The sequence below is a fragment of the Lutjanus erythropterus genome, chromosome 7 (assembly GCF_056507025.1).
Source record: "Lutjanus erythropterus isolate fLutEry1 chromosome 7, fLutEry1.hap2, whole genome shotgun sequence".
Classification (NCBI taxonomy): domain Eukaryota; kingdom Metazoa; phylum Chordata; class Actinopteri; order Lutjaniformes; family Lutjanidae; genus Lutjanus; species Lutjanus erythropterus.
In genome coordinates, this window is record NC_139323.1 from 9,109,995 (window position 1) to 9,131,392 (window position 21,398).

Below are 21,398 nucleotides of genomic sequence, written 5' to 3' on the forward strand. Positions count from 1 at the left end.
CTAAGCAAATAGTCTTAGTCTTCCATTGGATAATTACTGCAGTGATTAATATGTTCCAGCTGGCAACAAGTTATTTAACCCTAACTGAGGCAGTGAGGAGCTTCTCATTTCTTAAACAACCTGACATATCCTGTGGTTGAGGAAAAGATGTTGCTCTGTTTCAGAAGGGTCAAATTATTGGCAAAGAAAACAACTACGAGCATTTCCACACACACAATGTGAAGAGAACTCAAGGATTGGGCCTTAAGAAAACCACTTATCAGTGAAGCTAATCAGAAGAAAAGGCACCATTTTGCTAAGGACCATTGACCCATGTACCCTGTTCTAGAGTGATGGGTACATCAGGGTGAGAAGAGAGGTGGATGAACTGATGCTCCCATCATGCCTAGTGCCTATTGTACAAGCCTGTGGGGGCAGTGTTATGATCTGGGGTTGCTTCAGTTGCTCAGGTCGAGGTTCAGCGACGTTATGTGTCCAAAAAATGCGGTCAGCTCAGCAACTGAATAAACTGAATGAGCAGGTTTTTACATCAATGGATTTTTTTTCTCCCCCGATGACACGAGCATATTTCAAGATGACAGTGCCAGGATTCACTGGTCTCAAATAGTGAAAGAGTGGTTCAGGGAGTGTGAGACATCATTTTCACACATGGACTGGCCACAAGAGCGTCCAGACCTTAACCCCACTGAGAATCTTGGGATATGCTTGAGAAGACTTAATGCAGCAGTCTGACTCTCCCATCATTAATACAAGATCTTGGCGAAAAATTAATGTAACTTTGGACAGAAATAAATGCTGTGACATTGCATAAGCTTATCAAAATGATGCAATAGCAAAAGCAAGCCATAATAAAAACTACCTTCTCAGTTGTGTGGGTAATGAGGACGTGTTGTATTAAACACTTGTGACTTAAAGTTTACAGTTTAACAATCATCTTTATTGTCCAAAATGACATCAGGTTTAAGTTGGATTAAGAAAAAAATAAACAAAATAATAATAGACAATATGCATTATGTTCTGTCAAAAAATAAAAAGTTTTCATTTTGAAAAATATTGGACAGTGTATATGCTGATACCAAGAGACTGATATTACTGTTACAGGCTCTGTTACATTTTCATGCTTTTTGTTGGGTTAAAAGTCAAAACAAAGTATTGGTGAAAACAAGAACTACCTTTTAACTTTCTTTCCTTGTATTCATGTATTTTTGTCAGTACTTTCTGGATTTGCACCGCTCATGTCTGACATTACCATGAACTCAAAGACTATAAGGATATTTTTCAGCTTTCACACTGAGAAGTGCTTCATCTCTTTTAAACACTTCAACATTCTTCCTCTCCTGGCTCAGATCAAGGTGAATGACCCCTTTTCAGACGTGAAATAGTCAGAAATCAACATTTCAACATCTTAGTCAAATAAACATGTTCTTGACTACATCTGTGGCAAATTAAAGTTATATAGTTAATTTCAAAAATTCCCCTCATGGTCACTGCACCAGAGACTGTAAACTAGGGCAAAGCTCTGCAGTGTGAAACTGGCACTTTATGATTATGCAGCAAAAGGGAAATACATTACATACTGTATCTGTCCTGTGCTTTGAGACACCTTATCATGTTCCTTTGTTGGCTTCAAGTCTCTCCTCGTGTCCTCATTAGAGACAGCTAAAGGTCGCCTGGAACAAGGAGACAAACTTTCATCATGTACCTGGTGTTGTTTGTCAAGTGCACAGACGTGGTCTGTTGGGGCAGGAAGTCTCAACAACTCACAATTTGATTGTGAGCGTCACGATGCAACAAAACCCTCGTTTTCAATTAGCAGTTCCTTTGTGATAGAACATCACAGAGGTAGTCATTTTCACACCGTATGGCTCTTAACGGAGCAATAGGTAAGACCCCAAAACAAAAGCACGCTGCTTCAGAATATACACACTCTGAGCTGGACTGTTTGCCAGACTCCATTCACATATTGCTCTATTTAACCATTTATTACATCTATTCCCTCTAAAAGATTATTAATGATTTCTCATGTCTCATAAATAGACACTTAACTCATTCAGTGAACATTTGGCATTAATTTGAACTCTGATTACCATGCAAACAAAAACAAGGGCATGTTAAGGGCAGCGTTGGGACGGTTACTTTAAAAATGTTAAAAATGTAGTCAGTAACAGGATCCAAGTATCACAATATTAAAATAATGTAACTTGATTACTTTCCGTTACTTGTGGATACTTTTGCCCCTCTTCAGTGGCTCCCTGTGGCTTTGACAAAAAAATATATGGAAATAAATAATGTTGTTTTTTTTTCATTTTCTTTTATGATTGCTGTAGGTCTAAAGTGATTCTTCACTTGTAAAAAAGTTGACAAAAATCACAATTTCAAGGCAACTACCTTCACTAGAGTTTTGAGTTTTTAATCAAACTCAGACTCTCAAGTTTTGAAACAAAGTAAACATCCTTGACAAGCTTTCATCTTTTGTTTAGATAATTTACCCAAAATTCTGTATTTCAAAAATTGTGATTTGTCGTTGCTTGAAAATCAAATGTTTGCAACTGAAAATATTAAGTTATTAACAATTATTTACTCTCACTTCAGTGATGTTAGTCTAAAATTTTGTGGGGTTTCTAAAACTCAAAGATTCAAGTTACAATATTGTTTTCAAAAATGTTTTCATACTTCGTCAACTGAAAGGTGCTTCATAGCCTGCATCTTCAATTCCTCTAAATTTTGCTGGTGGCCAGTCTCTTTAGGTGCCAAATCCAAATCCAAAAAAGGAAACATCTGTGAGAATTTAATAGTTGCAGCTCTGAACAAATTTTTCTTTTTTCTTTGCCAAAAATGGCTCTTTTGAGAATAAAGGTCATTGACCTCTGGTTTAACCAAATATAGTGTCTTTAGGGCTGCAACTAACAATTATTTTCATCACAAATTAATTAGTCGATTATTTTCTCAAGTCAGTTCTCAAGTTGTTTGATCCACGAAATGTCAGAAAATGCTTAAAAATGTTGATTAAGTGTCTTATTTTGTCAAAATCTCAAAATTATTCAGTTTACTGTTAGAGAGGAGTAAAGAAACCAGAAAACATTCACATTTAAGAAGCTGAAATCAGAGAATTTTTACTTATGTTTCTCAAAAAATGACTCAAAATGATGAATGAGATATCAGAATAGATGCAGATTCACTTAATAGTCAACTAACAATAGACTGATCGTTGCAGCTCTCAGTGTTTCATGTTCATTGTTGGGTTTATTAGTTAGCTTTGCAAAATACTACATTTTAAATGAAAGAGTATGAAAGCCATATCTGCATGAGTTTCCTCCCTCAGTCCAAACACATGCAGGTCAGGGAAACTGGAAGCTGTAAACTGCCCACCTTTCACCCAGTGCATGCTGGGAAGGGCTCCAGTTCTCCTTGACCCTGCAGAGTATAAGAGTTTGTTAAAATTCTCCACTGCCCTCCAGGTATCTCAATGTTACACATAGATGGCTTGTTATCGTGGTGTATTATTTATGCTTCACACTTCAATTAATTTAATCATCAGACCTGTCCAACATAATTTATTCTCTTTAACATTGTAGTTACTTTCTTCAACTCTTCACAATCTTCTGCCCGTCACAAACAACCTTGATGGTTATGGATCACTTCTCCCTCCTCAGCCGCACACAGGTTCTGTCTGCTTGGCACTAATAAAGATTTTCCAGCTCCAGTAACTTCCAAGATGGCAGGGAGGGATAAACCCAAATCCAGATTTAACAACGGGAGCAACACACGTGCTGGGTCCTTGTTTTTCTACCATCTAAAGGTTAAAGGAGCAGTTTTACTCTTTTAAAAATATTTGTTGACATTTCGTGCCACTAAGGAGCAAATTAAAACTTGATTTCAGCGCTGAAGCCATCAGGACTGGAAATGAAACAAACATGCAGCTGGAGGAGATCACTCAGCGGAGTGCAGATCTCCACCAGGTGACCTGCATGAATATTTGGATGTAACCAAATTTGTCAGGATCGATCAGAGTCACACATTTCATCTACCCCTTTATTTCAGAAACTTCAGATTTGTACTGTTTATGACATTAATATGTTTTAAATGTGTTTTTATTTACAAAATCGTCTAAGTGAAGGGAATATTCCTGAGCAGTTCAAGGCTTATTTTAGAGCGAATTCAGTTACATTCATATTTATCTCGTAAATCATCAGATCATCAAATTTCTCACTTGCAGAAGTCAATTTTCAATAATTAGTGGTACTAAATTATGAAATGAGTTTTTCCTACCTGTCAAAAATCTGTATCTCTATGAAATGCTACAAAAGACACCTGAAAAAGCATTTAAGTGATGTTTTGTAACTGTTTTGTCTCAAGTACACATGTCCATGTTTTATTTGTTTTACTCACTGTGATGCTTTTGTTTTTTACTATTGCTAAAGGGTCAGTACAGTATAAACTAATACCCCTCAACACACACTCACATTCACTTACACATCCCACAGTTATATCTTCTGTTTTTAAATGGATATTATTATCACAGTTGTTTTGTTGTTATTAGTTTGCCATCACTTGTATTGTTTTTTGTATCCTTCTGTTTGGTTTTATTTTGGGGTATTTCTGAGTTCTTAATAACTTTGTTAATATTTTATTAAGGTGGAGGCTCCCAATAAACCCTATGGGGTTTGTTGCCCCTCCTTGCAATGTACATTATTTGGCATTTCTGTCTTTTTTGTGTATTGTCTTAACTGTGCAAAAATAAAACTAAACTAAAGACAAAGGCGCATGAATTCTTGAGTTCTTTAGAGTGACCTTTGACCACCAAAGTCTAAGCAGTTCATCCTTCAGTCCAAGTGGTCATCTGTACCAAGTCTGAAGAAATTCCCTGAATGTGTTCTTGAGGTATCGCATTCACAAGAACCGGATGAGCCTGAAACATCATGCTTCTGACCACAGCCGTGTCAGCGTGGAACCTTCAAAAAATGATTTTCAACAATTGTGAATCACAGCGATTCTTCAGCAAATAGTCAAGATCAGCTGTGGAAAAGATTCAGCCCTCCTGATCACACACACACACACACACACACACACACACACACACACACACACACACACACACACACACACACACACACACACACACAAGTGGTTCTATGATCAGGCTCACACCTTGCAGGGATAACAAGGAGATTTTTTCTGTGGTCTCTGGAGCTTCCTTGATTCTGCCCTTCCAAATGTCAGTCTACTGTCCTAAAGTCTTTGAGTAAATCACTGGTGAGAAGTTTCTGAAGTGCACTTTGTGAAATCATCAGGAGACACAACCACAGCCATAACTTCTTTGAAAGTGCTGGATAACAATAATCTGCACAAAAAGATGAGAAAATTCACTCTAATTCCTGATTCCCAGTATATCGACTAAATGTGGTCTAAATGTTGTCCTGTCCATGTAACTTTTTAAACCTTTCAGTTGATAAAGAATATAAAATTAAACATTGTGACGGCCCACAACACTTTCTGCCAGGCCAATAATACGATGCTCTACATAAGTATGCCTTTTAAAGTGTCTGAAACAGAGAGAAAAGTTGCTACTTGCAATGATTGCTCAGTGTCTCATTTGAGGAGGAGCTAAATGTCATTGTTTCAACACTAAACTACAATAATTGAATTACCCATGCTGATCATTAAGATGAATCTATGAAGAACAAAGAGAAACTGGCACCAGTGGAAAAGTGTGTCCATTTTCAAAAATGTATTATTGTATTATTATTATTAGAATATTTTGTCTGCATCAGCGCCAGTGGACCATCATGATCAGAATAGGCAGAATACTATATTCATTCCACTACAGGAGAGACTTGATGTTCTCTGTAATTAGGTGGAAAAATATTAGGGATGGCTCAATAGCACATTTTCATACCAATACAGCAAACTTGAGTATCTGCCAGTACTGATACAAATATAATGTTGTCTTTTTCTCAACAACAAAGCTGTTAAAAATACATTTGTATGAGTGCAGTTTGCTTCACCTGGTCATCTAAAAGACATCAGGGTGAGTCACGACAGCTGCTAGCCAAAAGCTAAGCGAAGGATGGAGGGCGACTTGGCATAGGTCATTACGTTGAGCGAGAGCATTGGGCGAGAGGCGGGGTTCACCCTGGACAAAGCGCCAGTTCATCGCAGGACTGACACATAGAGACAGACAACCACTCACACTCACATTCACACCTACGGGCAATTTAGAGTCACCAATTAACCTAGCATGCATGTCTTTGAACTGTGGGAGGAAGCCGGAGAACCCGGAGAGAACCCACGCAGACACGGGGAGAACATGCAAACTCCGCACAGAAAGGCCCTGCCCAAGTGAGCTGGGGGATCGAACTCAGGACCTTCTTGCTGTGAGGCATACTCAAAACAATTAATTGGTTATTAAAATAGTTAGCTTTAACAGTGGGTTGTGGTTCAGTACGTCAGTTCATCTGTCATGTCTGAAATCAAAGCAGAACACAAAGTTGTTCAGAATGAAGCCTTAGTTTTACAGATGAGGTGCTGTAGATCAGACTGAGGCTGCTCAGTGGCCACACAGGTATCATGAAAGTCATGAACATGGGTAAAACAGGAAAGATATTTTTGTAAGTTCATTACATGCTGATTGAACCACAAATGCAGCATATTAATATTCCTCTGAGATCTGTTCTGTTTGTGGCGTTACCAAGAGCCTCATTATACCATCCTCATGCTGATGACTTCATTACCCAAATCTTCCAGCCAGAAAAATGGAAAAATCAGATGCATCACTTGGGCGTATTAAGTGAAAACATACTTTTCTTCTCGTCTCTGAACCATCCTGTAACTAAGTTGAACTAGCTGACCCACCTATTGAGGGAAGATTTTATGAGGTGGATAAAAAAATAAAATCAAGGTAATTTTCTGTCGCAGCAGGTTTGAGCCAAACAATTACAGTAAAGCTGCAAATTTCAGGAACATTACAAATTAATATTGTGCTGGGAGCTAAAGAAATCCACAGTACCGAGGATGTTGCAGTGGTCCTGCCAGCAGCTCGCTTACGCAGTGGGAAATGAACTGGCATGAATATTGTATTTTGGATTTCCAGTGTGTGATAGCCTGTGAGTGGGCAGCTCTCTCCACAGGGTGAGAATAGCATCAGGGACCCCACTGGCACCCGCTTTCGTTTTGGCAGGAATTCCTGGATGACTCCAGGTTGCCTTGGACACTGAGTGACCCACAAATATAAAAATAGCTTCTTTATAATTACAAAGAGGCTGCCTTCTCCAGTGTAACATATTGTTCATTGCTTATTAAAACATAGCTCAGCTATTTGTTTCTTCTGAATGGGTCATTCACGGTGTGTTGCATTGTCACGATGCCTAATGGAAAGAAAATGAAGGGCGAATAGACGGGTATCCCATTTACAAACAGTCCAGGATGTGTGTGCAGCAGCAGGTAGAAAACAGTTTGCCACAATGTCATGATAGTTTAATTATGGGCATTTCAGAATTTAATGAAGCAGCTTGCTGGAAACCAGTCAAAACACTGTTTGAAGGCATATTTGTATGCCACACTTGTCCTTGCATTTTAAAAACTGACACCTGCTGTAGCCTGTCAGCCCTGGCAAGCTAACACGAGACATGGAAATTCAGTAAGATAGAGCAGCTAGTAGCAGCGCTAAACATGACAAGACACAAAGTAAGCTCCACAGGTAATGAAACTGAATAAGTGACTCAAAATATGAACTGACAGCATAGATGAAAAGAACAGAAGGCGGTCATTGTCATGTTCCCCAGATTTATAAAGGAGTGCTGCAGGAAATCTGTCCAGAACTCCACCTACTGCATAGTTCTAAAAATGCTGGAAAAAAAAAAGAAAAAGGAAAGGACCTGCCGGGTGTGGTTACCATGACAACCACTGCATCACTGTGACAGTGCACGATTGGTCCATTCCTGCACGTGACCGAGCGGGCCGCCAGCCTGGATAGCTACCTAGGGCAACACCACTTGGACAAACCACGTAGTTTGCTGTTATTAACCTATTAGCCAGCCGCCTGATCGCTTCTGCGCAAGCAGCAAGATATGGCAACGCCACTGATTTATTAACAACACAACAGCTTACATTACAAATAACAGTATTAAATAAAAAGCTAATCACAACGAAAGGAAAAAAAAAAAGTAACTAACAACTTTAAAAAGTGAAATAGATATATTTTCAACCATTTTTATATTGTTGGCTATTGTGTTGTTGTTACATGACTTTGTGGCTGTTTGAAGGGACAATTCTTTTTGATAAAGTTGGCTGACTTTGAAATGTTTAACTTGCACCAGTGGTGTGTCTTTTGGGGAGGACTCTCATCTCGTCCTTCACATCCAGCCTTAGATTAATTTCATGCTCTGTCCCTTGATTTGGGACTCAGCATGAACTTCACAGATTTGGAAATCCTTTGGGTCTACAGTAAAATTAAGTCAATGAGACAATACAAAATGATCACTTGTCAGAACTCCGGGGTAAGCGGTGCCAAATGGATGAATGAATGGGCAGATGAAAAGATAAATCGATGGTTTGATAGCTCACTTGCTGTTTTAGCCGTGCAGGGATCGAGTGATGTCACCTTTTGTTAAAGAACAGCACAATCACAGCGATTCACTATTAATGACAAGCTCAGCTGCCACAGTTTACACCACTCCACTTAAACCTTTCAGGGACTGTGTGTAGGCAGTGCCACCTTTATGTCAAAAGACCCGCTACTGTACTTTAGTGGGCTAATGAACATTAATTAAGTCCACTTCTTGTGAGTTTTAAAATTGAAATTCAATCAATAGTTTCCTCTTTGATTGTACTTTAGTGCTGTGAAAATGGCCTAATTTCCTCTGAGTTTATTCCCACAGCGAAGGGAATTAATCACTGTCTGTCTCCAGGAGAAGTCATGACACCCTGAATTATACACCGCATTGCAATTAGAAACAATACACGTATGACAACTGATACTGTATATGAATTCTTCTCTAATAATGGGGCTTAAAATTAGCTTGTCACACGGAGGGTGTGCTGAATGGTTTGCTGCAGTAGCTCTGAATATGCACCGAAAGTGAGGTATTACAAATTCAAATTAAACCAAATAACTGGCTCACATGTATGCATGCTGCATACATGTGCGTGAAATATTCCAGGAATGAATTTCAGCAAGGCTTTGCTTGTCATATGAATAGAATGTCCCATACAGGGCTGTTTCTTGCTTATATGCAGACTATGCAGTTGCACAGGTTCCCACAGCCACCAGTGGGGAAGTGTAATGCAAGTCTAGAGATCAGCGGGGTCACATGTCATGTCACTATGTTATTCATGTGAGTACGCCTTGTGAGAATGTTAGCAGCTAGTTGTTACCATTTTTTTTATCATCTAAAATAAGTAACCCTAATTTCTTAAGTTGTAAAACTGTATTTTTTCAAATTTCCTCAGACAGAAAAGATGCTGGGTGCGTTGGATATGTTTCCATAACAACTGGCAGGTTGTGCTCCTTTTAAAAAATCAAAAGATGTTTGAATATAATAGGGTCGATTCTGAAACTTTTTCATGTTTATGCTGTCTGGAAATAGCATAAATACTTATGTTAGCTACAATTTTGTTCCTATTGTTTAAATAAACATTTTAATGAAAATGCAGCATTAGTCTCATTTATGCACATATGACATGATTCTGTAAATCCTATAAGTTTTCAAGAGTTTCTTGATGTACGGGAGCCCCAGCATTTCCTATTTATTAGCATTTTCTGTAGGTTAAGCTGCAAGGGATCAACTTGAAATGTTTGAGAAATTTGAGAAAAAAGAGTTTTTAACAGGTCTGGCCTCTTTTCCTCTTACAGTGCACCAAATTGATGCATTTGAATTTTAAATGCATGCCCAGAATTACCATAGAGGATTTGGTGCCCCCTTTAGTGCCCCCAAAAAGCTAGAAACAGCCCTGGTCCCAGATAAGACAGCAATATTTAGACATTATATGACAGGATAAACAGAGATAATGTTTTATCTCTAAAAGAAGTAAACAGTTTGGCGCGTTCAAAAGCAAACAATGAGGCACTCAGCTGTTGATCATACAACTTATCCTTTTTCTGTTCAAATGTGGCTTTCAGCTGCACACCCAGTACATGTCCTGAGAGCCGGAGAGCTGGATTAAGTTCACGTGAATTCTTTAATAAAAAACAGTCTCTGAAGGGTCTGAACATTTGTCATCTGTTCACACAAAGTGACTCGGGTGGCAATAGCTTAGAGCCACACACCCCTGGTGCAGACACACAGGTGGTTTCACTTAATTGTCCTGATTAATCCTCATCAAGACTGTGTGTGGGTGCGTGCAGGACACTTGATTGACAATTAACAGTAATGTCACAAATGTTAGTAATTACACTTGTATGTTACACCCAACGTAAACCCGAGACAAGATTTTATCACCCAGAATTAATAGAAACACCTGTGTGGCTTAGCATGGTATTAGTAGTTAATGCAAACATGCTAATGTTAGCATGAGAACTATAGCAGTAAAGCTCAAGGTACAGTTGAGTCTGAGGTACGTTGTGGCTAAGCTTTACATCGAATTTAAGATGCCTGAACTATTTTATCCCCATGAAATGAAACCAAACAGTGACGACATTTATTCTAGGGCTGGGATGATACACTTGTCTCTGTATTGTGATTGTTAATTATTGTGATAAATATTACAATTTACTGTGATTTTGTTGGCTATTTTTAACACCAGACCATGGGGAAATGTTGAGTCATACTGTTCGCTTTGAGAGACTGTTTATCATGATTCATATTTCCAAAAACATGCACATCACATGTCAGTCAGTCTTTGAGTTTTATTACAGCAACATTATTGCTATACTGCATATAAAAGTAGAAAGTTCAATGCTTTTTAAAGTAAACTTAAGGTGTTCCTGCTCATTAAGCTGGTGCTATAAAAAAACTTTCAATACCTTTGACTTGACTGCATAAAAAAGTGATAAAACAAAAAATAAAAAAGTATGTACTTTTTAAAGTAAAGTGCTACATCTAGCTATACCTGCTCATCAATTAGTGAACAATAAAAGAAATATAAAATATAAATATATGTGCTGCCTTTTCCTGGCATACATTGTCTCTTCCAAGTAGCTGTAGTTCGAGTTTGAGTTTTGACCCTTTGAGGCTGCTGTAGCTCTTCTAGTGGATCGTTGAAGCCCGAGAAAAATCAGCAGCCGTTAGCTTGTTCCAACAGAGCAGAGGAAATATATATCTTAAAGCCTGAACACACATGTTGTTTTATATCAAGCATTTGTTAAGATAATCTTATTCACAACGCTAATTACTGTTCAAGCATCAATGGGAATTCCCATTATGTGTTAGCACTGAGCTAACGGACCAAGCGCTAGTTATTTATATATGTAAAAAAAATAAATTCAGGGATATGAAAAAAGAATCATGATACTTAAGAGAAACTTCTCTGGTTCACACACAATTGTTTGTTGGACATCCTGGCCAGTGTTGAAACAGTTTCAAGTGAAATACAGATGCACTTTCACAGTTTGATCTGAGTTTAAGGAACCTCTGTTGGAAACTGGAGCCAAGATGGCAGCCGCCTGGCCACAATAAAAACTCATACTACAGCCAAACAGTGTTTTGGGTGAGAAAATTATCAATATTTAATCAGCACCATCTAATTTGACAGGTTTATCTGAGTTTTGTGAGCAGAGTGTGTTGAGATGCTGCTTTCTTCTATGCATTTGTTTTGATCTAACATGCTGGTGATCTACTGTGACTTGTAGTAGCTGCGAAAGTCAAATACAACCGCTTTAATTAGAGCTGGGTACTGAACTTGGTAATTTTACTGGTACTGTCCAGCTAATGTCCAGATAACGGCTGCAGACAGCATGTTACTTAGCCCATAATGGACAGCAAAACTTTAAGTGAGGCATTGACTTCATCAGGAGATTAATTAGCTCATGGGTTAAGGTGTTGCTGGAGATAACTGGACTTATTTTTTACCGTGATAACTGTCTTGGTTAGCTTAGCATTTTTAATAGTGTTAGCCAACATCTGAAATTCCTTACTAGCATGCTATTAAGTACACCACAACAGTGTGTGATATTTATTAGTATGTCTAAAACCTTCGTATGAAACCAATATTCATGAATTGCTGACTAGGGTACCGAAAAAAGGCACCGTTGCGTACTGGTACTGAATTCCAGGTTCTTGTACCTGTACCATATTGGTTCAAATGTGAAATTTGATTCCCTTTTTTTATACAGTTGACAGTCCAAAACCCAACGATGTCACTCTTTTCAGCTCTGAATGTATTTTTAGGTAAAGTTAAAAGGTAGATGGTTAAATAGGCCATGATTGAATACAAACATACAGGATATTATTTACTAAAAATTCCACTTAGCTGAGGAAATTTTGATGCACAAGCAGAGCAGAGAGGTTAACAGGTACACAGGGAACAGAAGGTCTTTAATTCACTGACAATATCCCCCAGTTCCTCCAACACGGCTCTGCGTCCACACTGAATGTCTGTCATGCTCTCTCAAGGTCTACAGACTCCTTCAGTACAGTATGTCTGAACATCGGTACATGTCCACTGCACATGAAGCACACAATGAGCTGTTTGACAGTGCTGTGAGGTGTTTTATGGTACCACAAAGCTCCATAATGTACATACTGCTAACTCATTTTCTAGTTCAACAGCAAGCGTTTGTGCCATGTTCCCTTAAATTAAGAGGCGTACAGACTTCAGTATTTGTGATCTGTAAAAAAAAAAGTTGCAGGGGTTTACATTAACACTTGCCCAGAGCAGGTAAACTCTGTGTTCAGTCAAGTGGAATGCCTCATGTAGTTGGGCAAATGAAAAATAAATGTGATTGTTTGGGAGCTCTGATCCCACAAACACTGCACAGCGGAATAATGAGCATCCGCCTTGTTTTTGGCTTACAATGTTCCTCCAGCCACCTACAAACAATGACAGTAAATAAAGATTGACAACACGACTCTTACTTCCTCCCACTGTACAAAAGTGAAGCCAAAATATTCGGGATATTTCCAGAATCTGTGCAGTAGTGATCAGAATTGGAGCTGTGGTATCGAGTTCCAACCCACACAGCCGGGCAGTCAATCGTTAGCAGAGCTCAGCTGTCAATCATGGTAAAAAAAACCCAAACAAACAGTTTTATAACATAATTTATAATAACTAAACTGAACTGATGAGATACATGATCACTTGAACATACATCACTGTACCAAGAGCTACCTAAAATGACAGAAAACATGTTTGGGAATAATTGATTTGATGTGTACTTCGATGTGCAACTGAATTAGACACCTGTTAAATGATTGGTTGTTTCCGTGTCGCTCGTAGCAGCTAGGGAGGAAGTGTACATGGGGTTTGTCAGTTTTGTCTGTTTGCAGGGTTAACCTATTTGGCCAGTACTCTGAGTCTGGTTTTTGTATTAGAATCAGTGCATGCAACAAACTCGACTTAAGCTCTGGATTCGATGCTGCGGATCAGGCTATCTTATTGGATCATTTTCATAAGTGGGTGGGCATTAGGGACACTGCTCTGAAATGGTTTGAATTCTCTCTTGAGCAGGACTTTCTCAGTAGCGATGGACAATGCCTGCTCTACAGCGACCCCTCTGACTTGTGGTGTTCCCCATGGCTCCATCCTTGGCCCCTTGCTATTCTGCATGTACATGCTTCAACTGGAACAAATCATAAACAAATACAAAGACCAATGATACATGATACACAAATATATTTCTCTTTAAAAACAGTGAAGAAGGCAATTTTAACCATCTTTTATGCTGTCTGTCAGAAATTAAACACTGGATATCCCAAAACCCACTACAACTAAATTAAAATAATTCTGTTTGGTCTCCTAAAGTCCACTGTGAGTGTACAGAAACATCTAGGATCTGTCATCTAATATCTAATATGTCGATGAACATCATCCAGGCTTTTATTTCACCTAGGTTGGACTACTGCAATTCACTGTATTCAGAGTTTAGCCAGAAATCCAATCTCATATCTTCAGCTGATACAAAATGCAGCTTCCCGGCTTTTAACCGATACAAGAGGACAAGACCATATCAGCCCTGTTTTAGCCTCTCTTCACTGGTTACCAGTTAGTTTTGAAATTGATTTTCAGATTTTACTGATAATTTGTAAAGCACTTCATGGTTCAGCTCCCGGTTACTGACATGATCCTCTGCTATGAGCCTGGACACAGCCTCAGATCCTCAGGCAGGGCTCTGCTGGCTGTTCCTGAGTCCAGACTCAAGACTAAAGGTGACCGGGCTTTTACAGTCACGACGTCTCTGTCATGTGTTTATATCCTGCCTCAGGGTCTGAGGCTTGCCTTAAAAAAAACAAACTTTTTATTAACTTTTTATTATTATTTGTTTGTTTATTTGTTATGTTTTCATTCTGTTTTTGCTTCATTTTTCTGCCTGACTTTACTTGTCCCATTCTGGAAATGGTCTACCATGTAAAGTATATTTGTTTTGAGAAACTCTGTTTAAGTTATCATTATTGCTAATAATGATGTGAGCCAAATGATTAGAGTCTGGCCATTAGTCCTAAAACATAGACCCCATACCACATTAGAGTTTCAAAAGAGGTGATCCTGATCAGACAAGCTGCTCAAGAAAAAAAGCCTTATCTGTTTGTCTCAGCAGTTCTTTCAACCTGCCTTCCAATCTGTTTCCCTCTCGACCACAGATCTCCTCTCTCCGTCTGTCCATCTGTATTCTTTTCCTAAACCCTTAGCTCTGCCTCCCTTGACCACTCTTCACACACACACACACACACACACACACACACACACACACACACACACACACACACACACACACACACACACACACTCGACTAAAAGTATCCTAAAATCTTCTGCCATTCACCCATCTCTTTCCAACTTTTCTGCTTTCCTTCCATTTCTACATCCATCTTAGACCCCCTCATCCCTCTGTGATCTGCCTCTCCCCTTTCTTTCCTCCCACTTGTCCAGTAAGTTTAAACCTCTCCTGCTTGAGCCTCATAAACTCCCGCGAGCTGTGATTTTAAAAAGAAGTCTGAAGTCACGCCTCTGAGCCGCAGTCTTTCCCTGAGTCCCTGTCCCACAGTAATATCTCATACAGTTAACGTCTCTCAATTTTAAGTGTATGTATCTCCAGGCGACAGTGCAGGACAATCAAAATATCATTTGTACATTTGAGCAGGACATTTAAACCAGAGTCCAGAGAGACTCAAATCTGTCACATCAGCAAGATGTAAAGTTTAGCTGGAAAGTCAATAAATGTGTGACTACGTTTGAGGTCAATACAACACCTATGAAACACTGCATTCTGATAACATTGTCAGTCTCCTGATGGACAGTTAAAAAATAAAGATAAAAATCAACGCAGCAGAACCAGAGATATTGTGTCTTTTACTGATGTCACATGAGTAACATCACACTTTGTCCATCCCTCTCTGGAGCTACAAAAGGCTTCATACAACTTACTTCACACATGCTCACAGAACGTGACGTGTTAATTTGTTGGTCTTAACCTAAATTGTAATGGTCTTTTCTGGTCTCAAGTTGGAATTGTTCGATCATTCTGTTGGTCATACACTTGATTTTAGAAATGTTGTTTAATTCTAACTCCTACTGTACACACAAATCATCTGTGATGTAAAGCTAAAGCTCACAATTTATGTGCTCAAACTGTACGCTATGATCTCGTCTCACGTAGCCTGATCCCTCTCTCCACAGTGATCAGTGCTGGAGAAAGGTCTGACTCCACGCATACACGTTCTGCTATAGAGGGAAGAACGCCCTGTCTTGTTCAGTGCTTAAGCCCAGGATGCAGCCGTGGTACTGCTGAAAAGTAATGTTGAGGGGAAACTTGTTTTGGTGGAACATTTACACTTTGGGAGGCGAGCTCTGGCATTCAAATGACTACATCACTGCAAAAGAAAAGGTAACAGCTGTTTACGCTCAGACCTTTAGCATCCTAGGCACTAATTTGCCATTTTCAGCGTGTAGGTTGCAGCTTGGGATTTGTTTCCCGGTGATTTGACAACATAGATAGTGGATTGTGTGATGCCACTTGAAACAAGCACTCAGTGGTAGACTTAAACTTACAGTGTGCAGACTAGCCACGACCTGACCTGTAAAATGTAAGATTAATTGGCCCATCTGCCCGTCTGGCTATCGACAATTGCCAATAAAGATTACTTTGAAAGCAGTAATATGATCTTTTTTGTCTTATGTCTTGTCTATTTTGCAGAGAGAATTGCAGGTGTGCTAGTTATGTTTCACTATCCATACATGACGGCACATGGCGCTGTGTTGCCATGACAGTTTCAGATGGTCTGTTTGTCTCTTCGCACAGAAGAAGGGCTCTGACCTCAGGGAATCAACTCATGGCTCTGCTTCAACTGTTGTGCGTGAGTGTGAGTGACAGGTCTGGACTGCAGGCAGGCCTGTCTAGTATCTGCAGTCTTTTCATACGAAGCCACACTGGTTTAACTTGTACAGAATATCTTGACATTGTTTTGCTTAAATAGGCGAGAATATCCCTAAGTAAGACATCTGGATGGCAGCATCTGCTGCTCCAAAATCACTTGATCAGTCCCGACTTCCCCCTCTACACTGCATGGCAAACAATGCCTGATGAAGCTGGGATGACTCTAAAATGAGTCCTGCAGGTCAAAAACCATCTCAGAAACACACTCAAACTACACACTGTGTGCCCAGAGTACACAAAGAGAAGCTGTAGCCTGTTTATTACCAACAACCAGAAGGACTAGAAAATGCTAACAACCAAGAAAAGAGGGTTACAATCTTGTCCCAGCTGTGTTTTTCTTCGTCTTTGGATTAATTTACTGAGGCATTCAACTAGTTTACACCCAGCAGGACTTATTGAACAGCGGCTGTGGTCTACAGGTGCACTCTGTGTGTTTATTTCAGTTTCACATGGACTGTTGAACAATTTTACACACAGTTGCCAGAGGGAGATGCAGGCCGAAACTTAAAATTGGTGCAGAATGAGGTGCAACGGTGCAACTAAGAAAACAGGGTAAGCATTAGCAAACGCCTTGAATTCTGTGTTGTGAGAATCTACTTTTTGTGAAATCGTATCAGGCGTAGTGGTATCACAGTTGCTTTTTGAGCACAGTGTCAGACCAATACCTGATGCTGGTATGGATATCAGTGCATCCCTGCAATAGATTATTAAATTAAAAGCTAAAGATAAAAAAACAAATGCTTTTCATCAACTGGAGGGAAAAGCTTTAATACCATTAATAAACGGAGCAGATATTGTTCAGAAGCTCAGCTCATTATAAACTGCTTACTGACGAACCACGAAATGATCAACTGAGGGACCTTGGATGTCTTTTCCCACAAGAACAAAGGCCTAAATTTCCCCCAGTCAACAACACCCTGACTAGCATTGTCTCAGCTACACACAACTCCTCCAACCAAACTATGGGCAACACACATTTCAAGTTCAGAAAAACATATATGAATTATGAAAGAAAGGGTTTGACTTACCATGTTTATTGATGACACCGGTCCGATGCTGTTCACATAGATGTCCACGTCTATAACAGTTGGTTTAACTGTGGGAGAAAAAGAGCAAAAATACTTATTGATCAAGACTTGTTTTTAGGCACCATACCTGCCTCTTTTGTAAATCAAAGAGAGGCTAAATGAAGCTGGATCGATGAGACTTTGTTGTTCTGAATCCTTTGAAGAGCGAGCGTCTGCTGTGTGAGGCCGTCCTCAGGGAGCTGCGGCTGTTAATAATGATCACACGTTAGTCTTCATGACATAAACTGCTGTCGTAAACGTTCTTTTGAATACAGTAATTACGCCTCCATGCATTCACAAATGATATAGGCAACAGGCCACAGACAAGAACCATAACACAACATACTATCAGACGTTGCTGACAACTCCATGTAGAATATCAGGGGAACATCACAGGAAGTGCAGAGTATAGTCCACTGGTTCTCAATCCCACTTATCCCTGCTGCTTTTCACTCCAGCAACTAATCATGAACTGAATTACATCTGGGGCTCCAGATGAATGCAATTAACTGATAATCCGGCAGCGCTTCTATCCCTGATTGGACCGAGATGAAGTGCTGTGGTGGTCTATGTCCTACTCCAGATTCCAACGTTTCTACCTCACCTGGAGGTAGACAATAATTCCAGGAATCAAAAAGGCTGAAACCTCCCGTTTGAAGCACAAAACAATGATGTTCATCAGCAGCAGGACAGAGAACACAACTGTGACACACAGTGGAAGAATCCTTATTGCTGGTGGGCTGCCTGACTTTATAAACTACTGATTTAATTATTGTTTAATACATGGGTTTTTTTTTTTTCTTTTAAAAACTATCCATATGTTGCTCCAAAAACCTGTATGTACCAGCATTAATGGGGCATTCACACACAGGTACCCATGATGCCTTGGGCTCTAACACACCCCCATACATCACAGATGCTGGCTGTTGAACTTTGTGCTGATAACAAGCTGGATGTTCCTTTTCCTCTTTATTCTAGAGGACATGACATCTGTGATTTTCAATAACTGAACTGAGCTGAACTTTCCAACTTTGCATCAGTCCATCTCAGATGAGCTTGGGGCAAAGAACTTGGCAGCATTTCTGGATGTTGTTGATAATAGGGTTTTCTCCTCACATGGCAGAATCGCAGATGCAGTGACAAGCTGTGTCGGCCAACAAAGGTTTTCCGATGTTGCTGCTGTCCAAATTCTTATGTTTTGCAGGCATCAAATTCAGAATGAGTGTTGATTTACAAAAAAATCATAAAGTTTATAGGTTTAAACATTAAATATCTTGTCATTGTGCTACACTCAAATGAATACAGGCCAAAAAGGAACTGAAAATCATTGCAGTCTGTTTTTATTTATATTTTATGTTCCAACTTTTTTGGAATTGGGGTTGTAGTTCTGTTCTCAGAAAAATATCTGCCTTCGTGGCTGCTAAATACTCCAATATGTTCACTAGCTAATGTTAGTTCATCATTTTGTCTGTTTGTCTGTCTGTTGTTTGGTACTGGGGCAGGAAGTATAGAGTGGGTTTAACAGAGCTTTCCACTGAAAACAGCTGCCTGCTATTACTGGGAAAAGGGTTGATGAGATCGTTCAAGTGAACCAAAATAGAAAAATTGCAGGCTGGAAAATGAAAACAATAAGCTGAAATATGCTAAAACATTCAGTAGAGCTGAGGGGAACTGCAGAGTCGGTGATAAATCCCTGTGGGATCATCACTGCAAGGCTCATCTTTTCCATTGTTAATATAAAAATATTAATTAGTGCAGCTTTGAAGGGGAACTCTCTTGATGTGACACATGAAAGTTTGTTAATAGCTCTTGGGTAGTACTATAACATATGAGAATAAAAAATATGTATCAAGTCTTTTCTCGCTACACAGAGAGACTGTGCCTTGCCTCAAGTGATGTCACTAGAGTCAAGGTCAGTTGGGTCTGAAGACGAGTTTGAAGTTGAAGTTTGAAAATGAAAAAGTCCTGAGTAAATGATCTCCTCTGCCTACTCCACATACCTGCTTGAAGCTAATGGCTTGGGGCTTCATTAGCTGCTGCTAGCATGACACACCTCAACAACACAATCCATCACAATCCCATAACACAACCCCCAACTGAACTATCAGGAGCTGACTCGCATTATGACCAATGCTGGCAATTGTTTTGCAAAGAAGCAGCAAAAAAATGTAATGATTCTGGGTCTACTACTTGAAATTTCATACTTTTTTTTTTTAACTGAACTAAAATTTTCTAGAAATTCTAGACATATGTCATATATTTGTTGCCTTGTGTACGCATATTATCCCAAATGTTTCCAACAATATTCAAACACAAAAAATACACATTTTTTTTATGGTAACACTGCGTTTACTGTGAGGCATTGCTAGCTAGTTGCTAATAGCTGTAACTTCCAGAAAACAGTAGATAAGATGGAAAGAGTGAGGAAGGAAGTCCCATGTGACTGTACATACTACAAATATAACTGTGATATTACCTGGTTCATGCAAATGATTTCTGCCTGAGTCGTGTCAGATAGATTTTCCTTTGCAATGGTGGTTGTTTAGTGAAGATAACTGCTCCCACAGTCCTACGCTACTTCATGATGTTGTCAAACCATGTCTTTTGTTATTGTTTTAATGTGAGAGAGAGGCCTGGGGACAAAACTTACATATGTTACTTTTCAGAGGTGGGGAGTACCTAAGTACAAATTACTGTACTTAAGTAGATTTGTCATGTATCTATACTTTACTTGAGTATTTTTCTGTCGATTTTTATACCTTTCATTTGAACACAAACATCTGTACTTTTAACTCCACAGATTTTCAAAACAGGCTTGTTACTTTGGTGTTAATGTCTTTAGGGGAAACTTGATTATTTGTATTTTGCATTATTGAGCAGCGCCTCCCCAACATCAAGATTGATTTCAACCTAAATCCATGGAGCAATAACACATAGAAAAGACATAACAAGACAAAAACAAAGTAAAAGACGAAACAAGATGAAAACAACATAAAAGAGGTAATAATGACATGACATAAATGACACAAAACAAAGAAACAAGACAAAAACGATGTAAATGATAACATGAAAACGATTTAAAAGACATAAGATGAAAATGTTGTAAAAGACCCATCAAACCATAAATGCCATAAAAGATGTATTAAGATGAAACAGACAGAGTGAAAGTCGACCCTGGAGAAAAGGAGAGGTTCAGTTAGCTTTGCACATAAATAACTGGTACAAATATCCTTCAGAGGGCTACTTTATAAAAGTTGAATTAGTACTTCCACTTTTACAAGAGTCTTTTTTTTTTTTTACACAAGTATCTGTGCTTCTATTAGAGAACAGAATGTGTGGACTTCATCCACCTCTGCTGCACTTAAAGGCAAAACAAGGACTTGATGTATCTCCGTGGCATGAGGTAATAATGGAAAAAGGCTACCAAGGCAACAATTGACAACATATATTTTAGTCAAGGTGAATCATTTCACTCTCACTAGTTTGACAGTGTCAGCGCTGTGTCATTGTCGCGGGCTGTCAGTCGGACTGCTGAGTCATATAATTGCACATATGCCACATTTGGCCAACAGTCGCCTCCACCAGGAAGGTCTTGGTAGACTGAAGAGGAAGGTCTGCCACACAGATTTCCAACCAGATTTCACAGCCTGCAACATCACAGCAATACGCACCAACACACTCCTAACAGTGTATGCACGCTAGCGTAAGAATATATTTCCTCCTCCTTACTGTTGTCTCCAATCTAACTCCTCCTCCCCCATCTGCCAGCTTCACCTGAGGTGGAACATCCCTGGTTTTCCCCACCT

The 21,398-nt window shown here is 39.2% G+C and overlaps 1 protein-coding gene across 5 annotated transcripts in view; it reads right to left on the reverse strand.

The window, feature by feature from the left end:
- gabrg3 (gamma-aminobutyric acid type A receptor subunit gamma3) overlaps window positions 1–21,398 on the reverse strand; it is a 76,931-nt gene that overhangs the window by 35,308 nt on the left and 20,225 nt on the right. For 4 of the 5 annotated variants that reach the window (XM_084722139.1, XM_084722136.1, XM_084722137.1 and 1 more), the window contains one exon: window positions 17,554–17,621. In XM_084722139.1, coding sequence (XP_084578265.1) covers window positions 17,554–17,621 — 68 coding nt within the window. Of the gene's footprint in view, window positions 1–7,006; window positions 7,211–17,553; window positions 17,622–21,398 lie in introns of all 5 variants that reach the window. The other variant, XM_084722135.1, reaches the window with a different exon arrangement.